A 23,440-nucleotide genomic window follows, 5' to 3' on the forward strand; every position below is an offset into this window, starting at 1 on the left:
AAACAGAGCAGGCAAGTCTTCTGGGAATGCATGTGAGGTTTTCATGAATATATACCCAGTGATATTGCTTTCATTTTCTTAGTATCTGCAATGGGGATCTTAGAAACCCAGGTAGCAGAGTGTATGTATAATATGCTGCTGTCTCAAGTAAGATAAGAAAATTGTATAACATGGAAACCTTGTCTTGGGCAAGGATACAGGAGAGAAGTACACCCTCATTAGAGGATGGAATTATTCCATATCATGCATCTCATACCTTTTTCTGCAATAAGAGTCTTAACAACTCATAGACTTTTTGTAGAAATTCTATAATCTCTGCATGGTCGATTTCTTAAATGTGTTTATGTTTGCCCTGTAGGCTGGAGGAGTTGCAGCTTTCCAGCTAAAAGAAAACCTCTTTCTGAACTGTCAGTATCAGTAGTGTTGGTAGAGGAATAGATTGGCAAACAAAGGGAATGTGGCAGATTAAGGATAGCCAACATTGAGGTGCCAGTTGATACACACTCGTTTTGATACTAAATACCAAAGGAGAGTAACACCAGAGTCTTAAGATACTTGCAAAGCCTCATTTGTAATAGTTTGTTCAGTTGAGGTGAATAAGGCACCTACCCTTCCTATCCTAGGTACTGCAGGGAATGTGAAGATAGTCAAGATCACTGAGGAGCCAAGATTGGGGGAACTAGGAACTGTGTACAGGAAGGTACTGGACCGGCAAAATGTGGTTAAGCACTGGTCTGAAGGAGAGAGGTCACCATAGAGTGAGGAGGGACCAGATGGCTTTGGAAATGACCCGTGGAAGACTGATCAGGCTTTAAATAGAAGATGGGAAGAAAGGGTCAAAGCAAGAGGAATTTTGAGGGCATTCCTGTGTGAGAAATGACAAGGGCAAAGGTCAACTACATATGAGGGAGGCATCCAGACCATGTTCATGGTTCGTTTGGTTGAAGCCATTTAGGGTAGGGCTGTAATGCCTTTGAAAGGTATTTGTAGAAATCAGTAGTGGTGTGTGATTAGAAAGCTGAATTTGCTGCATTATTTAGTCTGGACTGGAGAACCAGGGGCCCCGGAAGGCAGTTCTTTCAGTGACCCAATTAAGGTGATAAGCTCTAGATTAGGTTGGTGGTGTGGGTATGGGGGGCAGTTGCAGAGAACAGGGCCAAACTGTGATCTTCTTGTACCAGATGTGGTGACTAATCACATACATGACAACTCGCTTAGCCTCTGCTTTAAACCTGCCTTCACTGCTAATCTGCAGAGGTAAATTATGAAATAACCTAACAGTCAAATCCTGCAGTTCACTTGGTAGAAATTCTACCCTAGTTGAGTGGATTTTTGTTTGCAGCCCTCCATTGATGAATATGTTTCTGAGGCCTGTTCAAAAGGCAATGAGATATCAAAACGTAAAAGCACACAAACTCAGGTTGCAGAGTTGGAGCTTCTTCTTGTCTGAATTTTGGAGCTGCCAGAACTTCCTGTTGCATTGGTGGTTTAATTAAAAAGGAAAAAAAAAAAACCCTCAGTATCCCTGACCTTTATTCTAAATGTTAGGATATGATTTGTTTATATAGCATGAGGGAAGAATTTCTGTTACTCTAAATGAAATGCGCAGCACCATTAGAAATTGGTGGGCTAACCAGACTTGTGTCCGGCAGAGTGTTTTGTAGGGAGGGAAAGGCTGTTTCAGCTGTGCTCCTGGTGCCAGGATTGTCCCCAGGACTAGGGTGCTGGGTGAGGTTTCCCACTGCAGCCGGAGATGTGTGCTGTTGAACAAATAATTGAAAAGGTTGTGGGGACGGCCGAGTGGTGCATTGGTTAAGAGCTGGCTTGGAACGCCAGCTCTGAGCAGCTGGACCCTGGTTCAGATCCCATATTAGGGACAGTGACGCTGTGCCCTCTACAGCTAAGATGGTGAACAACAGCTCGACCTGGAGCTGGGCTGCCATGGCGTAGGCTGCAGTGAAGCTGCAGTGGGCCGCTGTGAGCTACTGTGAGCAACTGGCAGCCGGCGTGAGCAGCCAAGAGCCACCGCGAGTGGCCGTCCAATGGCCGGTGACTGATCTGCCTCACCCAGGAAGAGCACAATGATAATACCAACATGGGCCAGTGAAGTGACGTCCTCCACAACTAGACTGAAGAACAAAAGGAGAGCAACTTGTCTATTCCCCTTTTCCGATTCCCCAGTGCTGTTCCCCTCCCCCAGCTCCCCAATAAAATCTTAAAAAAATAAAAATAAAAAAAGTTGTGTGTTTGAGGTCATGTTGTAATTAGCATCATCTCTGAAATCTCCTCTCCCAGCATTGGCATTATCAGTAATAACAGGAAACTGTTTTACTGAGTTTCCCACCAAACTTGATGCATCACAATTACATTTTGGATGCACTTGAATTGCCTTTGTTTCCTGGATAGTGTTATGTACTCCTTGGGAGGTGATGGTGATGAAACAAAACAGGTGGCCGGAGATAATTAGAATTAGAATTTGAATTTGGCTCTGACTTTGCACTTCTTCATGGAAACTAATTGTTTAACAAAGAGTGGGCCGTCAATCACTAAGAATAAACTGCGTGTGGTGGGCTCGCCTCACGGGGCTGCCCTTAGAACTCGCTGTGGTCCAGTGGACTGTTATAGGATGTGTTTCAGCTGTTACTAGGGGAGCAGTCTGCAGTTTGGGCTGACGGGTCTCAGCCTGGAACGGTCGCCCTATCTTTTGTATCGGTTTTGTTTCTTCTGTGACTGGTTTGAGTTGTTAAATGAATTGGAGAGTGAAACAACACCCTGTTATCTTCTTGTCATCTGCGTCCTAGCCCAGTGCTGTGCTGTAAGCATATAGCAGAGCAAGCTGGTGCGTGCTTCTACATGGCCCTGTGGAAAGCCACCTGTCAGCATGCAAACGAGCCTGAATTGTGCATATGTTCTTGCCACCCTTGCAGAAGTCTTGTACATGGAATATCTTAGCTTGAGAATTGACCAGTGTGCTCCGCCCCATGCTGAAGCAGCACTGCTTTATGTCAGTATCTTTGTTATGTACCAGACGGGTCCAGAATTCACAGTGTTGCTATAGTACCAGGACTCATTAGTTTTCTGGTCATGTTTTACTAATAACCAGGCTGTATAGGGATATGTTTTTCCTTTACTTAATTTATCCAGATTCGATTATCCATGTTTTACAGGGATTTTAATTTTGAAAAATAATTAGTGGGAAGCTGATTAAGTAGAGATATGTGTCTGGGTGTTGTATGTAGTTACGTGAGAAGCAGTTATGACACGTCCAGGATTGCTGGGTACTTGGCCTCGGAGAAGGAGTTATTCTTCTCCTCTGTATTCTCTTTGGCATTTTGAGGAGTTCGTGTCTTGCAGTGTGTTATAAAACTTACATTTGGAGAAGAGAATAATTGAAAAGTTTGCAAATACTGGTGGTTTTGGATGTACAAAAGTCTTTTATGGATTTTGAAAGGTAAAATGTAAGTTAAGGAGTTATGCATATCTTAATGTTTTACTTTTGTTGTGCTTTTTCTCATTGTTTTGGTTTTTAGGAATTTTAGCTGTTCACATGGCTCCTAGGTGGCTCTGCACCTTATTCAAACAGGAGTATAGTATTTGCTTTTAAATTTTCATTGTACTTGGCTCTTACCTATGAAGTCCTTCCCCAGACTAGTTAATTTTAAATTAGTAGGTCTTCTCAAGCATAGGCTCAGCAAGGCCAAAAGAATAAGTAATATATTTGAGGTTTGCAAAAGCTTCAAGTGTGGAAGGAGAGAGTTCCTGACTGATTTTGCTTTGTGCTTCAGCTTGCAGGAATTGTGGGAGGCGCTTCCGTGAAGAAATGGACCAGTGTGTATGATCATGGGGCCTCCTTGCTAACCATCACCACCTGCTCTCCTTGATAAGGGAGAGAGCGTGGGTCAGGGGAGAAGGAAAAGAGGCCAACATGAAGCTAAAGCAGCGAGTCGTGCTGTTAGCCATTCTTCTTGTCATCTTTATCTTCACCAAGGTTTTCCTGATTGACAATTTAGATTCATCAGCTGCCAACCGGGAGGACCAGAGGGCTTTTCACCGAATGATGGCTGGCCTGCGGGTGGAGCTGACGCCCAAGCTGGACCACACCTTGCAGTCTCCCTGGGAGATTGCAGCCCAGTGGGTGGTTCCTCGGGAAGTGTACCCCGAAGAGACACCAGAGCTGGGGGCGATCATGCATGCCATGGCCACCAAGAAAGTTGTTAAAGCTGATGTGGGTTATAAAGGGACACAGCTAAAAGCCTTACTGATCCTCGAAGGAGGACAGAAAGTTGTCTTCAAACCCAAGCGGTAAGTCTTCACCTTGGAGTTACATGTGCTGGTTGGTTGATGCGTGTAACTTGGGGTTTGTACACGAGTGTTCATCTCCTGGTTTTCTCTTCCGTAGAATTCGAGGTGTGGACTCAGATCTCTGAAGGCTTGGCTTTTCTAGCTCTTAATGTTCTGTAGGGGACATTTATAGGAACGTGTTTTGATTCCGCATAAGACTGAACTTTTTATAGTTAGAACTACCCTTGATTTCCGAATTTACCAGACATCTACTGTGTACCAGACTAGGCACACAGAATGAATTGACTAGGAAATTAGCGTAAAGCCTGGATACTCACATGTCAGGGATGCTGCAGAGTAGAAGTTCCCAGAGTTGAAGTGGAGTTTAGTGCTGAAGCTGTGATTCTTTCATCTGGGTTTTGTTGTTGTTTTAATTAGTAATTTATTTTTATTTTTTTTTTAGCAGTTTTAGGTTTACAGAACAATTGAGGGGAAAGTGCAGAGTTCCTAAATATTCCCTTCCTCCGTTCCCCAGTTTCTCCCATTATTAGCATCTTCATTTGTGGAGTACATTTGTTAAAATTAATGAGCCAATATTAACTTACTAACTAAAGTCCACAGTTCACATTAAGGTTCATTCTGTGTTGTACATTCTGTGGATTTTGATAATGACAAGTGTCCGCCGTTGCAGTACCGTACAGACTAGCCCTAAGCATCCCCGGTGCTCCACCTCTTCCTCCCTCCCCTGAACTCCTGGCAACCACCGATCTTTTTTTTTTTTACTGTCTCCATCGTTTTGCCTTTTCAGAATGCCATATTGTTGGAATCATACCTTTTATAGCCCTTTTCAGATGGCTTCTCTCACTTAGCAATATGCACTTAAAGTTTCTCTCTGTCTTTGTGGCTTGATAGCTCATCTCCTTTTATTGCTGAATAACAGTCCATTGACTGCACGTACCACGGTTGGTTTGCTCATTCACCCACCGAAGGACATCTTGGTTGCCTCCAAGTTTTGGCAATTATGAATAAAGCTGCTGTAAACCTTTAAGTGCAGGTTTTTGTGTAGACGTAAGTTTTCAGCTCATTTGGGTAAATATGAAGGAGCACGCTTGCCGGATAATATGGTAAGAGCATGTTTAGCTTTATAAGAGACTGCCAAACTGCCTTCCAAAGTAGCTGTACCAGTTTGCATTCCCACCAGCAACGAAGGAGATTTCCTGTTGCTCCACATCCCCACCAGCATTTGGTGGTGTCCATGTTTTGGATTTTGGCCATTCTAATAGGTTTGTAGTGATATCTTGTTTCTTTTACCTGTTTTAAGCAGAGAACTGGGCCGTTTTCATTACCTCAGTCCAAAACTCGAATGAGAGCGTGGACTGAATTGTATGTTGTTAGGCGGTGATCCCTTTGGACATCTCTAAGGATTTACAGAGATAACCTGTGTGTCAATTCTATAGTATAATTAATTTTTGTAAAGTTTTCTGTGAGTATTTGAATTTGAAATAGGTTAACATGGTGATTCATATTCTTTTGCCAGGAATTAGTTACCAGTGAATTTTTCTAGGAGTTTGTAATTTCTGAAATTTTCTGTGTGCATTTTTTTCATTCCTCAATGGAGCTTTTGGAAGAATTATAACACATACCTGTAGGTCTCCTGCTGGAATTGGAGAAGAAATACAGGGTAAAGATGTGCACAGTTCAACTGTGACCAGATAGCTGCCTTAGCTCCCGTCATTACCCAACTCTCAGCCGATACTAGGCAGCCAGAGAACTAATACATTAGAATCCCAGAAATTGAAGGGATCTGCTTTTGTCTGGAACTGGGAAGTGTGCTGTGTGGAAGATATGGCAGTTAGGAAAGTTAAAAAATGCAGTAAGTAGACTATGGAGAATAGAAAAGTCCGATTGGCACGTAATGTGGAAAAGTATGGTTATGTGGGCCTTGGGATCTGATTTCCATTGAATGCACATTATTTGGCAGACATTGCACAAATTGCCTTTATATCTGTTAATGCCTTTGACCCACATCACAACTGGGCAGTTATAGTTCTTTCCAGAATAAGAAACTGAGGCTGAGAGAGACTAACTTGGCAAGGGCACCCTGCAGTAACCAGCGGAGTGGGCGTTTGGATCTGTCGGAGTGTGAGCTGCTGGTGTTGTACCACACACGTGCAATTCTCTTTAGTTCGTTAGTTCGCCTTCCTGTAAGTGTGATGACCTGGCACATGCATCATCAGAAATCGCTACTATAGTTTTGAAATGTGGTCCTTGAGCCTCACGGCTTACAGCCTGAGAGATCAGAGAAAGAAGGCAAACTGCAAACAAAAACTACATTTGTATAAAACAAGATGAGTTGTGGGCATTTTGTGTTTAAGTAAGAGGACATCCTCTCACACCCATTGTTTGTACACTGGCGAAGTGAGGGCGAGAGGGTGAGGGGAAGTGTTAGAAGCCAGATAGTCCTGGGAGTGTGCAGTATTAGCATCAGTCCAGGTGCGTTGCAGGGAGGCTGGGGTGTTCAGACATGGCATAAGTGGAGGGAGGGGAGGCCAGACTGGTGACTAGGGGAGGCGGCAGCAGATAAATGCACAAACTAACCTGAGTCACTATTGCTTCATCTCACATCTCTCACTGCCATTGCAACCTTCTCATTACTTTCCTCTTCCAGACCATCCTGAAGACCACTTTCATTCTTCCCCCAAATCCCCATATTACCACTGTGCTGCCCAGCTTTAAAATGCCCAGGAACTACCCATTGTTCACCAGACAAAACCCAGCCTCCACATCCTAATGGTCAGGCCCCTCCCATTCTAGTCCCTACACCAGCTCTTTATTTCTGTCACACTGGTCCCCTACTCCCTCAGCAGCCCATGTCCACTTTTAGCTCCTGGGGACCCTCCTTCCCAACTCCACAAGCTGTCTGGGCCCCTGCAGTGGGTGGTAGCACTCTTCTTAGTCGCTGCACACTCTGACCTGTGCTGATGACACATGGCACTGGTCACAGGCTCGGGAAGGTGGGTGTGCAGTTAAGTGCTTGTAGAAATTGACTCCAGTTGTCAAATACTCAGCAAATTGCTCTTCTGATCTGGGGGCCTTAGAGACCATTTAGTCCTAGTGTAAGTGCAAATTAATGCCCTTGGTCCAACTCTGATGTCCTTCACCAGAAAGATGGGAGTGATTCATTGGCAGTGACAGTGACTGAAGATGGATCACTCTGCCGAGCAGAGCCTCAGTCCTTCCTGCCAAGGCCAGATGTGCACCTTCGGTAGCCACGTGTGGTTTCAGCGTTGCTGGAGCCTGCCTGTCCATGTCCTTTCACACGTGGAAGACAAATGAAATGTGGAGGAATACAGGGACGCTTTCGTTCACACATTTTGCTTTACATTATACAAGTGATTATTTTTCAGTGTAGCCTATCCATTCTGGAAGGAAATTGATTGTCACAGGCACAAATTGCAGTTATGGTGAGGAAGGAACAAGATGGCAGGCTCCTGGGAGTGGGTCGACATGAGTGAGTGGTCTTAGCAAGTGCTGAACGGAGATCGGCCGGTGCAGCTCTCATCCCACACGTGAGGAGAACGACCCGGGGCCTGACTGGCCGTGTTTCACAGCCAGCGCGTGAGCTGAGGATTCGGACCTCCTGACTCCATGCAGTTCTTCCCTTTTGGTTCTTACTCTTTTCCCCTCCCCTTCCCTCCCTTCCTCTTCAGCCCACCCCAGAGTTCCTAGATTCCTCTAGGGTCTTACATTGCCCTCCGAGCAGCCTTTCGATGTATTGGAAAGCTCTCTGTTTCACTGAAAGGAATGGGCTGCACATCGTCACATACCTTCGTGTGGCCCCACTGGAGCCTGGAAACATCAGGTATTCAAGGACTGTCCCCCAGCTCTACGGGCAGCCTACAGCTGTGGTGGAGTCAGAAGTGCTTGAACAGCGTCAGCTTCTGCTGCATGCCTAGTTATTGGGTTGTCGGAAAAGTCATGACGCATTTTTGCAACAAAAAAACATAGAAAAAATACGTCATGACTTTTCCGACAACTCAATAAAAATGGAGATGTCTAAGTTGGAGGTAGCCAGTATAATTGCAGGTAGCCTAAATGATGCTTTGACACTAGAAGCAAAAAGATACATTTGAGTATATTGACCATGCTAAGAAGAAACTGCTGTCCAACCAGGCGGTGATGCTTGGTTGTCTTCTGGCATAAATGTTTCATTACTTGGCCTTGAAAATGTGTTTTGTGGACATGGTTTCCCCTGCTAGTCCAAGGTCATTTATGTTGAAGGTCACTGCCTACCGTTTCCCACTTCCCCATGGTCTTTTCGGCATTGGAGATCCACGTGTCCCCTCCTCACTTCAGTGTCAGCTTATTTCTGTCCCTGTAAAGCCTAACGGGTCTCCTTTTGATTCAGGAAATGCAGCGGAACAGTAGAGGTCATAGGTGAATTAAGGATCTTTTTCTTCCCAATTAACAGGTTTAAGTTGTCTATGATTAGTAGAAAGAAGTATGCCTGTTTTCATTATCCTTTGTTCATGTCATGCATATGATGTACAATCATCAAATGGAGTTTGAGATGAAACAGATCTTAGAAATTTCCTCCTAGGCCCCAAATATTGTAGATAAGGAATCTAAGGCCCAGAGAAGAGAAGAGCTTTGCTCAGGGTTACCTGGGCCAGTGATGACAGAGCTATACCTAGCTCTCACTCCAGTGCAGTATTTCTTCCACTACATCATCATAAACTTAAAAGAGAAAAAGAGAATGTTATTCAAACAGCTTTTTTTCAAATGCATGTTGCATACTGACTAACGAGAACTGAGGCATATCAGGACTGTTTTTTCCCCTAGAGATTTAAATTTATAAGCCTGGCCATAGCCATTCTGGTAAGCAAACATTTTAATAACATGTTTTCCTCCATTTTTTCAGTTCAGTCTAATAAACATTTTAGTAAACATTATTAAGTACCAGCTATAGGCTTAACACTGTTCTGCACATACAAAGATGGTCCTTGCCTTCCAGAAAATTACCTGAATTTTCAGGTAAATTACCTGAAAGTCTTTTGGAAGGGTGCAAATAGCATCTTCCGTATTTTTCTCATAGAATGATTTGTTGCGGTAGAGACAGAATTCAGGTTTCCTTTTCCACTTGGTCGTCACTCCATCTCCCAGCAGTGCGTGCTAATCCACGATTGTTCTCGGGGTTGGCAGAGAAGGTGTCACAGAGCAGTCAGGCTTGCTCGGGTCTCTCCTGTGCTGGCCCCTCTGGTACTGGGGTGATTCATGTCTGCGTCTGTGCTTCCTGTTCACTCTGCAGGTATCAGCGGGACTATGTGGTAGAAGGGGAGCCGTACGCAGGTTACGATAGACACAACGCAGAGGTAGCAGCCTTTCACTTGGACAGGTACGTGTGATCACAGGGGGCTACGCTCGTTTTGTTTCCTTTCCACAGTATCTTGGAGACGGCTTGTGGGCTCCTTCTCAAGGGTGCAGACTAATAACTTGGACTTGTTACCTACTTTGGATAGTTGATTGACTGATGCTATTAAATTTCTATGAGTCCCTCATACTTTGGCTAGTACTAGGAATACCAAAGTAGATTTCTTAACTCCAGGCTTTTTTTAGGTCATTTCATTCTGGTGTGCCCTCTGTCGTTATCATGAGTAAAGATATTATTGGTAAATGAAATGGCAGCATAAAAACCAGAGTTTGAACTCAAATCCCTAAATTGAACTGCTTGTCCATTGGGCCTGGCAGTACTGTTGTTGTTTTGTCCTTGTCTTAAGTAAGTAATACTGACTTATCCCCATATGATAGAAACATACAGCATTGCTTATAAAGAATTGTATTGTCCTTCATAAGAAACATATAACAGAATAAATTAACAGAAACAAAAAACAATAAACAGAATAATTTTAAAAAAAGACATGAAATCTATATTTGGGTGGTACTAGGAAAATTACATTAACTAGGAAAATTAATATTTTTCAGCAGGAACCTTGTAACTGAACTAACTGTCTAGTGTCCCAGTTGCTGTCCTGATCACCTCTTTTCATCAGGGCACATTGGTAGACTTTAAAAGAAATAGTCACAGTGTTTCTTAAATGAATCTAAGGAAACCAGAAGAAAATTAAGGTGAGTTTTTGTCTTTTTCTGGATTAGGAAGGATTTTCTAAGCATAAAACCAATAATTTAAAAAAATCACAAAGAGAAAGCTCAATAGACTCAACCAAATTAAAAAACAACTCATTTGTCAGGAAACATCAAACAAAACTTAAATGTAAACAAACTAGGGGAAAATACTTGAATCTAATGTAATCTAAGCATTAATAGCCTTAATATGTAAATGTTTATGCAAATATATGCATATGCTAAAACTCTAATAGAAAGTGGTCTGAGGACACAGTTAACAGAATAGAAATTACTAATTGCTAATAAATATGGCAAGGGGGGGTTCATCCTCACAAGTAATTTTAAAAGAATCAGTTGAAAATGGGTCACTATTTTCTCCTGCTGAAAATGCAAAGACTTTCTCTTTTTTTTCAGTAATACTTTATTGACAGGAATACATTGAGATTCACTTGCTACTTCTGGAATTGTTAATTAGTTCAATCTTTTAAGAACTCTGGCCTTATGTGTCCAAAACTTTAATATTCATACCCTTTGAATGAGTAACTACCTTTTTATGCAAATATCTAAGATATTTCTAGGAAGATACTTTGAGGAGGTACCTTAGAGAAGTCAGAAATTCAAAGATACATATACCACTGTTTTAGCTGGAGCATTTCCAGAAGTGAAAAGCTGGTAGCAATCTAAACATCTAATGCTACGGGAAATGTTGAGTAAATGTTTGTTCACAATCCCGTGGATTTTCGCTGCCTCTTTTAAGACCTAGTGGGAAAGAGTTGGGTAAATCCTACTTCTCACTTGATGGCACACCAGAATCAATCTTTCTAAGACCTCGCTTGGTTTCCTATTTTCTTCATCCCTAAACCCCTGCCCTTTTCCCTATTGACAGTCACCAGCAGTGCATAAGGATCATTTTCCCATATCCATACCAATGTTTCGATTATCCAACATACTGATTTTAACCTAATCTATGTAAAGTGGTACCTCATTATTTAATTTTGTATTTCCCCAGTTATTGGCAAATTTTAGTATCCTTATCTTTTCACAGCATAGCACCTATTTGTTAACTTAGCATGACGTAGTCTTTGTACAATAATTATTCTTCTGTTAATTAAATATAATGTTTCAATTTATGACTTGTGCGTTGGGGGTCTTGTATGTAGCAGTCTTTCCCTACCTCAAAATCTGAAAGAAATTCTCTAGCCAGTGCCCCATCCCGTTAGCTCACTGCCCTCCAGCCAGGTTCAGGTGCCTGTGGCCTGGCTCGTTGGCACCAAGCTGGCTGCCGTCTTTGGCCGGCCAGTGGTCAGTGGGGAGAAGACACACTTCCCATCTTTCTTTCCCTCCTTTCTTTCTTGACACTTTCCTGTTCTGAGTCACTATTTCTCTGTTACATTAGAATTTGACCACCTTCTCTGGCCGCAGGAGGTTCTCTCAATTTTTGTGTTATTTTGACAGCTCTGTTGATCTCTTTGCTTTTGTGGCTTTTCTGAGATTGCGTTTAGGACAGTCAGTCAGCAGCCTTGAACAGTGGATTATTTATTACACGGTCATTTTGAAAGGTTCATGATAATGCTTTGTTAAAATTTATTTACAATTTTTATTATGAAAACTTCCTAACAAATAGAAGTAGAGAGAATGGTATAATGAACCCATTACCCACGCCCTGGAATAAGCAGTTATTCACATCTTCACGGATTTGCCTTATCCTTTTTGCTAAAGTGTATATTAAAACAAATTGTATACGTCTTGATATTAAACTCATAAATAACCTCTAAAAAATATTTACGTACCTGTCCACAAGTCCATTACACATCTAACATGATTAACCATAATTTTTAAGACTATATTTAAACTATATCTCCAAAGATTTTTCTCTTCTGTTCTTCATCCCTCCAAACCAGGATTCTGGGTTTCCGCCGAGCCCCGTTGGTGGTGGGCAGATTTGTTAATCTGCGGACAGAAATCAAGCCTGTTGCCACGGAGCAGCTCTTAAGCACCTTCCTCACCGTAGGTAAGGTTATAGATGGGGGTAGTTACTAAGTTAAATGGGGCGTCATTGAACAAAGTGGGTCATGACTTTTAGGAATTGAAGAACTCGGGAGTACAGAAGCAAATCAGGCAACCTGCTCTCGGGTTACTGAGGGAAATGGATCGAAGGGTAGATGGCAGGAAATTAAGTGTTCACTAGTGTGTTCCTGATTGTGTCTGTGAGGTAGGAAGTGAGATCAGCTACTGATAATGCAAGGAGCTGGTAACTTTATTTCCTTCTGCTTGATCTTAAGCTAAATATCAAAGTCAAGTTCTGGCCTAAATCTGTTAACTGCCTGTATATCATTGGCTTGGTGGTTTTTTTCATATGCATGTACTTTCTTGGGAACTGTCTCCTGTTTCCTTAGAATTGAGGAAGCCGTAAGTCAATTCAGTAAGAGGGTCAGCAGTTCCCTTGTAGGGCTGCATTTGAACCTAAAGATCACCACTGCCTCCTCCTACTCTGCAAGGGTTAGCCTAGAACTCACGTGCATGAACTGGCCACGGTCCTTCTAGCCTCTGTTGTTACTTCACTCCGAGGTAAGGGATCTGAGCTAAAATTCTCACTCCTGTTCTTGTGCGCACAGTGGGAATGGGAAGAATTCAGAGGCGCTGTGGCCTGTTGTCCCAGCCTCTTCATGGTAACATTTTCAGTGACACAGTGCTCTGCGTTATATGACTTGAAACAGACATCACAAGATTAACTTCATCGTGCTTTGTTGGGGTGAATGAATTTACATTTAAAATGAGGTGAACCTGAATATTGAAAAGACTTGTGACAGGTTCATCAGGGTTTAAACTTATAAGACTGGGCTATGCTGTTCTTACAAATAACCAAAAGCGTACAGTGGCACTGATTTGGTTCATATATTTTCTGGTCACTTTTGCTTGTTCAGTTTTATGCTCAGGCAAACATGAATTCCTGATGGATGAAAGGAGGTCAAGAAGAATAGGCCAGAGTCCCTGCTTTCTAGAGACTCACTGAGGTGAACTTGCATACAGCGTGAGGTGTGGGGAAGGAGAGGCCAGCAAAAGGTGTGTAGAGGAGGTCATTAACACCTGGCTGAGTACTGAAGAATCATGGGAGCAGTTAAGAGGAAAGGGCATTAGGCAGACGCATCGAAGCAGCAATGGGCACAAGGCGTAATGACTTGAAAGCACCCAAGACCGGCGCGCTTGGGGAGTGAGCTGGACGCGCCCACAGCACAGGGCTGTGGCTCAGGGCTGCTGCAACAAGGTATCACAGACGGTGGCTGGAGCAATAGAGGTTCATTTCTCACAGCGCTGGAGGCTCGATGTCCAAGATCAGGGTGCTGTGGGTTGTCGGAAAACTATGTTTGCTACAAAAACATAGAAAAAATACGTCATGACTTTTCCGACAACCCAATAGCATGGTTGGGTTCTGGTGAGAGCTCTCTTCCGGGTTCACAGTCAGCCACTTTCTTGCAATATCCTCACATGGCAGACAGACAGAGAGAGAGAGAGAGAGAGAGAGAGAATCATTGCTCTCATGCCTCTCCCTATAAGGATGCTCATCCTGTCATAAGGGCCTCTCCCAAAAGCCCCACCTCCAGGTGCCACACACTGGGGATTAGGATGTCAACATATGAATTCTGGGGGGACACAAACATTCAGCCTGTAGCAGGCAGGGAGAAGCATTTGGCTGGAGGTAGGTTTTAAAGAATGGGCTGGCCTTAGCACAGTTTTTTAAAAATGTACTACTAGATACCTTGATATAATCATAACTAAACTCTGTGTATCCCTTGCATCTTGACAAAGCACTTTCACACAGTTGCCTTCTTTTGATCCTCTCGACAGGAGTACAGTAAGTAGGGGAGATTTCGGTACATTTCATACCTGACAAAGAGGCTTGAAAGAGTTAAGCGACTCTCCCAAAGTCACAAAGCTACTAATTGTTAGGATTAAAACCCAGATTTTAAGACTTTAAAATATTTAATTTGCTTATATTCTTAAATATAAGCATTACTTAAAGGACATTACTTAAAGCAGATTCAGAAAGATTCTTGTGACAGTAATGGACTCCTGAGAGTGAGATTGGGTAGAAGGGACACAGAGAGAAAGGGAGACTGACTTTTTCATATATCCTTTTGTACCTTTGAATTGTTTTTACACCATGTGCTTTTATTACCTAGATGGAAAATAAACAAATGTTTTAATTGGTAAGTTCAGAATCTTGGTTTTCACAGTATCTGTTGACTTAACTTCTCCCTTCTATGTTGTTAGGGGAAAACTTCGAATCTCCCTTTTTTTCCTTAAGCGTATTTGGCTCCTTTCTCTCCTCTAGGAAATAACACTTGTTTCTATGGAAAGTGTTATTACTGTCGAGAAACAGAGCCAGCTTGTGCAGATGGAGACACAATGGAGGGCTCTGTCACGCTTTGGCTTCCAGATGTGTGGCCTCTGCAGAAACACCGACACCCGTGGGGCAGGACTTACCGCGAGGGCAAACTGGCTAGGTAAATGCTCCGGGAGCCACGACCTGATTCTCTGCTGTGCCTGGCCAGGTGCCAGCCCTGTGTGCAGCCGGGGGCTGTGTCCGAGACTAACAAGCACAATGGAGGGTCGGGCAGGTCTGCTAGGCAGGGGCTCTGTCTCCTCTGTTCACACAATGCCAGGGACAGTGATGCCTCTTGGCAAATAACCCTGGTGATGCTGCTTGCCTCCAGGTGGGAGTATGATGAGAGCTACTGCGACGCTGTGAAGAAAACGTCCCCTTATGACTCCGGCCCACGCCTCTTGGATATCATCGACACAGCTGTCTTTGATTACCTGATTGGCAATGCTGACCGTCATCACTATGAGAGCTTTCAAGATGATGAAGGCGCCAGTATGCTCATCCTTCTCGATAATGCCAAAAGGTAGGACCGGCAGGGCCACCTGGTCAGGTAGGGGTTTCTGTGTAGACGAAAAGGACATTCCTCGGGTACCCTGGAAAAACCCAGAACACACGTGACAAAAGGCGTCCTCCCCATTTCTGCTCAGGGTCTTCACTGTTGGCACCCATTTCCCCATTTGGGGTTCTGATTTTTTTTAAATGGAAAAGTGGTTTTTTCCCAGGAGTCAAAGAGTCTGATTCTTTTTGTAGACAACTAGAAACCAAGGTCATTGATTTATCACTACTCACATTCTTTCTTGACAACGATGTTTAGAATCTTGAGAAATACATCTGTAATAGAACATGAAATTTGATTACTGGTAAGTTTATTCTATCCAAAGGTTCATGCAATTTAAAGCTTTAATTTTTTTTGCTAGGATGTTTTGCTCTTTTTAAAGCAGTCCAGGCCCAGACTTTTTGCTCTCATGAGATAAAGAGGAGTTGCTTAGTGATTATATATAAAGACAAGTTACTTTTATTTTCAATAAGATAATTTTATTAATTTTGAATAAATGGAATGTCCTAATTTTTAGGTCTGAGCTATTTGAAGAGCACATTTTATTTTCATTTCACTCAGCAGTCTCCATGGTGCCCAGTTCAGTACCACACTTTTAGTTACATTTAATAAGTGTTTGCCAAATAGAGTATTTCCTTGGAGCCCAGAATTCTTCCAGCTCTAGGTAACGACTGTTAACACTGGTTGCTGAGAATAAGCTTAGAAATGGGTCCCCCAGCAAAGACCGCGAAGGCAGCATTTGCTGATACTAAGCACCAGGGGCTTCATGCTCTGTGAGGCGATGGCAGCTGCGGAAAGCGAGGGGCTAGCAAATACTGCCTCTCCCCGTCTCCCTCTCATAGCAGAGCAGGTAGTAAGTAGCACGTGCTGCGTACATTCCTGAAAATCTTTATCCTTACCTGTAAAAATGATCTTTTTTTTTTTTTTTAAAAGATCATGTATTGAACGAAAAACCAAGAAAAAATACGTCATGACTTTTCCAACAACCCAATATATTGTGGAAATACACATTGAAATAGTTGCCTTTGCCACTTATTATTTGAGGGCCTGCATAAATAGGTAGGGGCTACCAGACCCTCCAGCTATTAAGGCGAGTGTCCAGGAAAAGGATGGAAGGTTCACAGTTTCCCTAGAACCAGTTCTCCTTTTGTAACCCTGAATTACTGCTGAGATCATTTGTATATCTGCTTTGAGACAGCCTCTGTGAGTCATTTTTTCAGTTTGAATCTGTCTATATACTTACTTGTAGGGAATAGGATAATTCAGGTCTTTTCTGATTGGTCATTTTGGAGTAAAACAAGTATAGCTTCTTTATACAAGTAATGATCATCTGCTTGTTGGTGGGAACCTGATATGAATAGCCTTTATTTCTCTACCAGCTCTTACAACCTTTTCCGGCGTAGGTGTCTTCCGGTTCTCCCTGTGGTTATGGACGCCACTGTTACCGTGCTTATGCCCCAACACCTTACAGGATCTTGGCAGGAGAAAGGACCTGTACAGGAGTATAGTTGTTATTTGATTCTGTGGTACAGGATGTTAAGAATCCTGGGTCTAATTGGTCATGCCCGGTTTATTTTTAATATTAGTGATTTTAGCTGAGGGAGCATGAAATTATCTGGGATCATATTTGGGTTCCTTACAGAATTTGCTCTTGCTTTGCTGCTAAGAAAGGAACTGGTGCTTCCACGGAATTCACCAAGCTTTCATTTCATTTTCAGCTTTGGAAACCCCTCGCTGGATGAGAGAAGCATTCTTGCCCCTCTCTATCAGTGCTGCATGTAAGTGACGCACATCAGATGCATGCGCCTGCCTCGCCTTCCTTTTCAGGCGCAGGTCACAGTGCATCCGTCTTCTTGGCCTTAAAACTTCCTAATACCTGAACTGTGCTTTTCATGCTTTTCCAACCCAGAACCCCCCAAGACCCTGAGATGGGGGATCAGGGGAAGGTGGAGGCCGGTAACCCAATACTCAGAATTCATTTCAAGTTCTGTATGAACAGAAACTTTCAGTCTCTTCAGTAATGTATATCCATCTTTGTTTTACTATCAGATTATAGTCCTTTCCCCAAAAAAATCTAGTGCAATCTGTGTCCCTGGCCGCTGTGCTGTGTTTACCTTGTGGTTTCCACTCCTCCCACCACCACAGACATCCTGTGGTTCGCATATCTTCATTTGAAGTGTGTAAACCACAAGTAACGTTTCTCATAGGTATTTAGTAACTGATTTTTTAAAAAGCCTGTGTTAAAGAACAAAGAAATTAAAAAGTAAATCAAGAAAATGAGATAAAGACTGGGCTCTAAGGAGCTCCTTTTCAGATCATGATTACTGGTAAAATTTTAAAGTGTGAGCACAGTCAGCTGGGATCCACACAGAAATGCAAGCCCAGGGACACCACTTCTGCTGGCCCACTCCTGGGGACACGAGGGCCAGTAAGACTGCCTCTCCTGGCAGCTGGCCTCCCCTCCCCTCCCCTCCCCATTCCTTTTTTTAGTAGCTATAATATTCTGCAGAAAGTGTTTACCCAGGCAACCTTTAATTACCTTCATTAATATTGGGAAGCAATGATACATGCAGTCAAAAACTGTATCTTTGAAGAAAGATGTTTTTATGTTAATAGTTAATGTTATCAGTCTGGTCCAATCAGGAGATAGAAACGATATGATGGGTTAAACAGGAAAGTTGAGTATAAATAATTACTAACTCTGATACAAGAGTGACTATAAAAGAAAACCAGAGCACCCATGCTTTAGCCAAAGATCAATCTTTTTAAATAGTTGCAGAACAGGCTGCCATTTTTAGAGCCCAGGTTTTCTGCATACCTAGTAATTCCCACAGTATCCACAAGGAGAGAAGTACAGTAAAACCTTGGATTGCGAGTAATGTGGTTTGCAAGTGTTCCACAAGACGAGCAAACATTTCTAATACATTTTAACATAGTAAACGAGCGATGTCTTACAATACGAGTAGTTTGTTTCCAGAATGAATTGTGCTCGCAAACCAAGGTATTACTATACTTTTCTCCTGAGAGGAAACAAAAGATCCTCTTTAGTTGGTGAAATAATTAAGAAAAATAGATGGCCTTAAAATATACGTTTCCTATTCATAATATTAATGGTAAAAAAAATTTTAATACTCAGAAACATAGAAAGAAGGGAATTAAAATTACCCATTAAGATGTAAGGATATTTTCTGTTAACATTGTAATGACTTCATTCTAAAAGAGTATGTGTGTGCGTGCGTGCATGCGTGCGTGTGTGTGTGTGTGTGTGTGTGTGTGTGTGTGTGTACACATTTTCCCCCACAGATTTGGAGTAAAACAGTTTTTTTGACTCCAACTTTTCCCCCTACCCAACATTATATCATGGACATTTTCCCATGCCACTAAATTTTCTTAACTGCTTTTAATGTCTGCGTGGTACTTCCTGGAATGGATGAGCCATAACTTATTTAACTACCAATTGTTGGACATTCAGACTGGGTCACATTTTTCCTGTTATATATAATACAGCACTTAAGTGAACATGTGTATAAATCTTTGTATATATATCTCTGACTGATTACCTAAAAAAATTACCAAACGTGGTAATGTGACTTAGGCATAATGGTTTTTTTAGTTGAGACATTTTACGTAATTATTTCTTTATTTTTGTCTTCCAAGCAGGCTAAAACACCATTCGATAGTGAGAGGTTTTATGTAACCTGTCCGAAAACTTTTTCTTCCAGCATTCGGGTTTCCACCTGGAACAGGCTGAACTACCTGAAGAACGGTGTGCTGAAGTCGGCCTTAACGTCTGCCATGACACATGACCCCATCGCCCCCGTCCTCTCCGATGCTCACCTGGACGCCGTGGACCAGCGGCTCCTGAGCGTCCTGGCCACCGTGAAGCAGTGCACTGACCAGTTTGGGATGGACACTGTGCTGGTGGAAGACAGGATGCCACTCTCCCACTTGTAATTCTCACCACAAAATAAGTGAAACTTCTTTTTACAAAGATAGAGAAACAGCACAATCAATTCCAGATGGTGTGAGATGGATTGGAAATCGCCAGCAGCGAGTTCTGGTGAGGGGGGCAAGGTGGCCTTGGATTTCTTTGGTGTTTTCCAGAGTAGAAACTAAAGCAAAGACTACAAGTTTAGACCACAGAAATGATCCTGCTGAATCACCCTTGGACTTCCTCGGCACTGCCCCTTCTAGCAGTGGGCATCATCGTGGGTCAGTCTTAATTTTCATGCCAAGGGACAGACGGTGTGACGTTTGGATTGGTTCTGGAGTGTGTATTTTGAGTTCATCCTTAAAGTTCTTTTGCCACACCTGTGGATTTTTCTGAAAACACTTTGCAATCTAGTGAGTCCTTTTTTACCAGGACTAACCAAATTGGGAATTTTACTGCCTCCTGAGGAGTGGCAGCAAGTAGTACCTGGCATTCTTTTGAGCCAAAAGGGTGTGCCCTGTTGGAGGGGATGTTTTCTAAGGTAGAAGTAGAAGGAAGGACAAAAGCAGGAAAGGTGTTTGGGCTTTTAAGTAATTAGGCGGTCGTGTTTTTTATCATTCTTAGAGGTGGGAAGGAGAGACAGAGACCCACTCATTAGAACTGGAACTGGAGAGGTGACTGAATTAGTGAAAAACAGGTTCCCCTGTGTTCACATCCTTAAGGTGTGTAAAAGTCAATGTGACTTGTACCTAAGTAAAATCTGCGTTCTCTCAGTTGTGTCCAAATTAACCAAAAAATTGTCTCTAGAGAACTATTGTTATAACCCAAGCACGATTCTCTTATGGAGGCTTTTTTCCTTCTGCCCAAAGGAGGCAAATCCTTTCCAAATTAACAAAGCCAACTGAAATATAATATCTTGAATAAGAGTTAGGTTGCCTGCAATCTCTGCCATTCTGATTTCTCTTCTGGAATGAATTTCCACCTCTCCCTTTAAGGCATTTGAAGCTGCTGTTCCCAAGAGATTGGCAATCCTGATTGTGCCTTTCTTGTAAGAAAAGCCAGCTCCCTCCTACAGATGATAATGTACATCTTGCTGGTGTCTGGACCTGTCTTAAGATTTGAGCCATTGCGGACGACTGGAAACAAAGAATTTAAGCCTTCTGAGCCTTAAAACTAAGGAGGTTGTACCAGGAAGAGCCTTAAGATTTTGATTTATATCAAACACTAATTTCATTATTTATCTTGTTTGGAGTCCTGAACCCATGATGTAGTACTGTTCTTGCATCTCATGTTAGCACTCAAATGTCAGGTTCTGGGTTCCAGCCAAGAGCTCTGATATGTAAGCAGTTGCAGTAAAATACAGGACCCGAGGACGACAGGCCTGGTGTGCCCATCGCTGTGTGCTCCTGTCCCGCATCTCGTCTGGGTGCCGTCCCGCTCTGGCGCTTCTTCCAGGCAGAGGCTAATACTTAAACAGTGTGGGTGAATACATTTAATACCAGCCATTGAAGACCAGTTTTAAGCAACCACCTTTTCAAAAACAGTTTAGAATTTATGCTCCAATGTCCTGGCATTGAGAGGTAACAGTAACCTGTAACTACTTTAAAACAGCATGAAATTAGGATACTTCTGTGCTTTCTATATACATTTTGAGATGTACACAAGAATGGGCTGAGTTATAAGAAAAAAAAAAGTATTGCATTTAAGAAGACAGATATTAGCACAGAACAGTGCAATTGTGTTAAAAGGAGGTGTTGATTCCAATTTTAAGGCCATTTACTGTGTTCGGCCAGAGAAATTCACAATTGAGCTTGAGGCTGCCTTGGATGGTGCGTGCCCCAAAGTGTCAGGGAGCCAGCTAGCAGAAGCCTGGAGAGTCAGCGCCACTCTACTTGGTAAGCGTTAGTTGAATTAAATTATGGACAAGTGTTCTTTCAAACACTTTAGTATGCCACAGTGGAATGAATGAGAACCATTCTCAAACTGGTCACTTTATTTGTTGTTAAAGGCAGAAGAGTGCTAAGGAAAAGAGCAGGAAGGAAAGCTGCTTTGGAAGTGTCTCATCCTTGTCCAAAACATCGCTGAAAATGTGTAATTTCATTCTCTTGCCCTACTGCTTTAAAATTCATGATCTTAAAAGGTGTTCAGATCTGTAGTGATTAAAGTTAGAATTATGCTAATAGAGTGGTGTGACGTAACACTGAGAATATACATTTACATTCTAAGTCAGGTTTGGATTAAGGTGGGAAAGTATGTTTAGGTGAATCGTGGCGAGAATCAACCATAAATATATAGCCCTAAAATTCACAAATGGCTAAATTCTGTCTGAGAAAAAGAGGTAGATAACTTTTTAAAAGGTTTGTAACACTGTCCTCTATGATTTATTTTTTAGAATCTAGCACTGTTAAATCAAACAACCCATTGGGAGGGTTTTGGTCATTCCGAAGTAGGGCGTGCCTAGCTAATATCTAAAGGTAGGTAGGCGTGGATACAATTTAATATTATAAAACTAGGAAAATCAGAACTGACTACTATGTCCTGTCCTTCTCATACTTCTGAAATATGTTTATTCCAGAGTTTGAGTGGGGAAACATAAGTATAGAGGTTTCATTCTAAAACTGTTCTTTAATATGAGGCTTTATTGTGGGTTTGCCCATAAATAATTTTCTGTGCAAAGCAAATTAACAGGATCTGATTTGCTCAGAGTATTGTTCAGTAATACATTAGTAAGGCAGTTCTCCTTGTTTGCACTCAGGATTAATACATCAAATGAAATTTAAGAAGGAAATGGGAGAATTTGGGTACATTCATTGCATATTATTTTGGGAAAGATGAATCCTATACATGGCAGTTTTTCAATGTGACCTGAAGGCAGCATGTTCTTCCAAAGAAATCCATCTTTTCTCAAAAAGACAGGCTTTTGGCTTCCCCCTCCCCTCTACCATATTCCTTCATCCTCCCTTCTCAATGGTTCCTGTATTCTTTTTTGACCAGTAAATGGCCACACTTCAATGATGGTAAAACAGCATCTGTCAGTGAGCTGTCTTGTATGAGTACGCTTGAGCTTCAGGAAACGTGAGTAAAGGTATATGTATGTATATAGTCATATGTATTTTAGCAAGAGAAAACATATTTATTTTGACACAGGGAAACACTGACTTACGTTGCTGAAGAGCTTGAAGCTAGCAAAGGTTCTCTTCTCAGTCCCTGAGAGCTGATGCTCAGTGACATAAAGACCATTCACTCGGCAGACGCCTGCTAGCAGCCCTGGCTACGCACACGAAGGAGCCAGGTCTGACTTCATGCAACCTCTTTACAGGGAAGGCCAGTTTCTCTCCCTCCAATTCCTCGAGTCTGGGTTGAAAAGGTAGGGGCTGGGTACTATACTGCCACAGGTTTTTAAGGAACTAAGGTGTTACTCACAAATACAGAATGTTTTGGGGGAACTGGGAATTACTGGGAAGCTAATTTATTTGCTTAAAAGGGCGGTGTACAAACCACCCTGTTTTGACCTGCCAAGGATTTCCTCTCAGAGCTGTTGCACAAATAGAGGTTGTGCTTGGGCAGACACCAAACAAGACAGATGTGCACCTAAATTTCTAATGTTTCAATTCTATTCAATTCATGGGTTTCAATTCTAAAAAATAAAAATAAAATGAATAAAGATTTTAATAAGTATTGCTGTATCATGTTTTCGTCTTATTCCTTTTTCCCCCATTTCAGGATATTTCCAGTGTTTTCCAGTTTCCTATCTGTTTTGTTAGGGAACAGAAGAAAATTACATCTTCACCCACTAAACCTCCATAGGATTATTTCACAGTATCTGATGGGGTTTCCCCACGTCTTCACAAGGCCCATAGCAGCTTTTGCCCAGACCAGAATTTTCCCCAGGATAATTCTTGGGTGCTTGTGTGTATTCAGCAGTTCCTTCATTCTTGCAGCTTCTTTAGAGGGAAAGAATTATGAATCCCAAAGAACTTGTCCACACAGTACCATACAAGCACAGAAGAGAAGACCAGGCGCCCTGATTATATTTCTTAGGACACCCAGATTTTCAACTTTTGAGATGAAAATCCAGCATTCATAAATCTCAACCTGACAACTGAGCAGAGTTCCTAAGACTTTTTTACTTGATTGGCAGCATTGTGTGTGCCGGTTTCTGGCA

The 23,440-nt window shown here is 42.3% G+C and overlaps 1 protein-coding gene across 1 annotated transcript; it reads left to right on the forward strand.

Annotated features, from left to right (window-relative positions):
- Positions 1–3,766: 3,766 nt before the first annotated feature.
- Positions 3,767–22,953, forward strand: FAM20B (FAM20B glycosaminoglycan xylosylkinase). The gene is made up of 7 exons (XM_019646540.1): positions 3,767–4,302; positions 9,590–9,676; positions 12,306–12,415; positions 14,738–14,909; positions 15,120–15,311; positions 17,063–17,122; positions 19,067–22,953. Exons 1-7 carry the CDS (start codon positions 3,926–3,928, stop codon positions 19,296–19,298), a joined length of 1,230 nt encoding a protein of 409 aa, XP_019502085.1. The 5' UTR covers positions 3,767–3,925; the 3' UTR covers positions 19,299–22,953.
- Positions 22,954–23,440: the final 487 nt, after the last annotated feature.

The sequence above is a fragment of the Hipposideros armiger genome, unplaced genomic scaffold (assembly GCF_001890085.2).
Source record: "Hipposideros armiger isolate ML-2016 unplaced genomic scaffold, ASM189008v1 scaffold_6, whole genome shotgun sequence".
NCBI classification, from domain to species: Eukaryota; Metazoa; Chordata; class Mammalia; order Chiroptera; family Hipposideridae; genus Hipposideros; species Hipposideros armiger.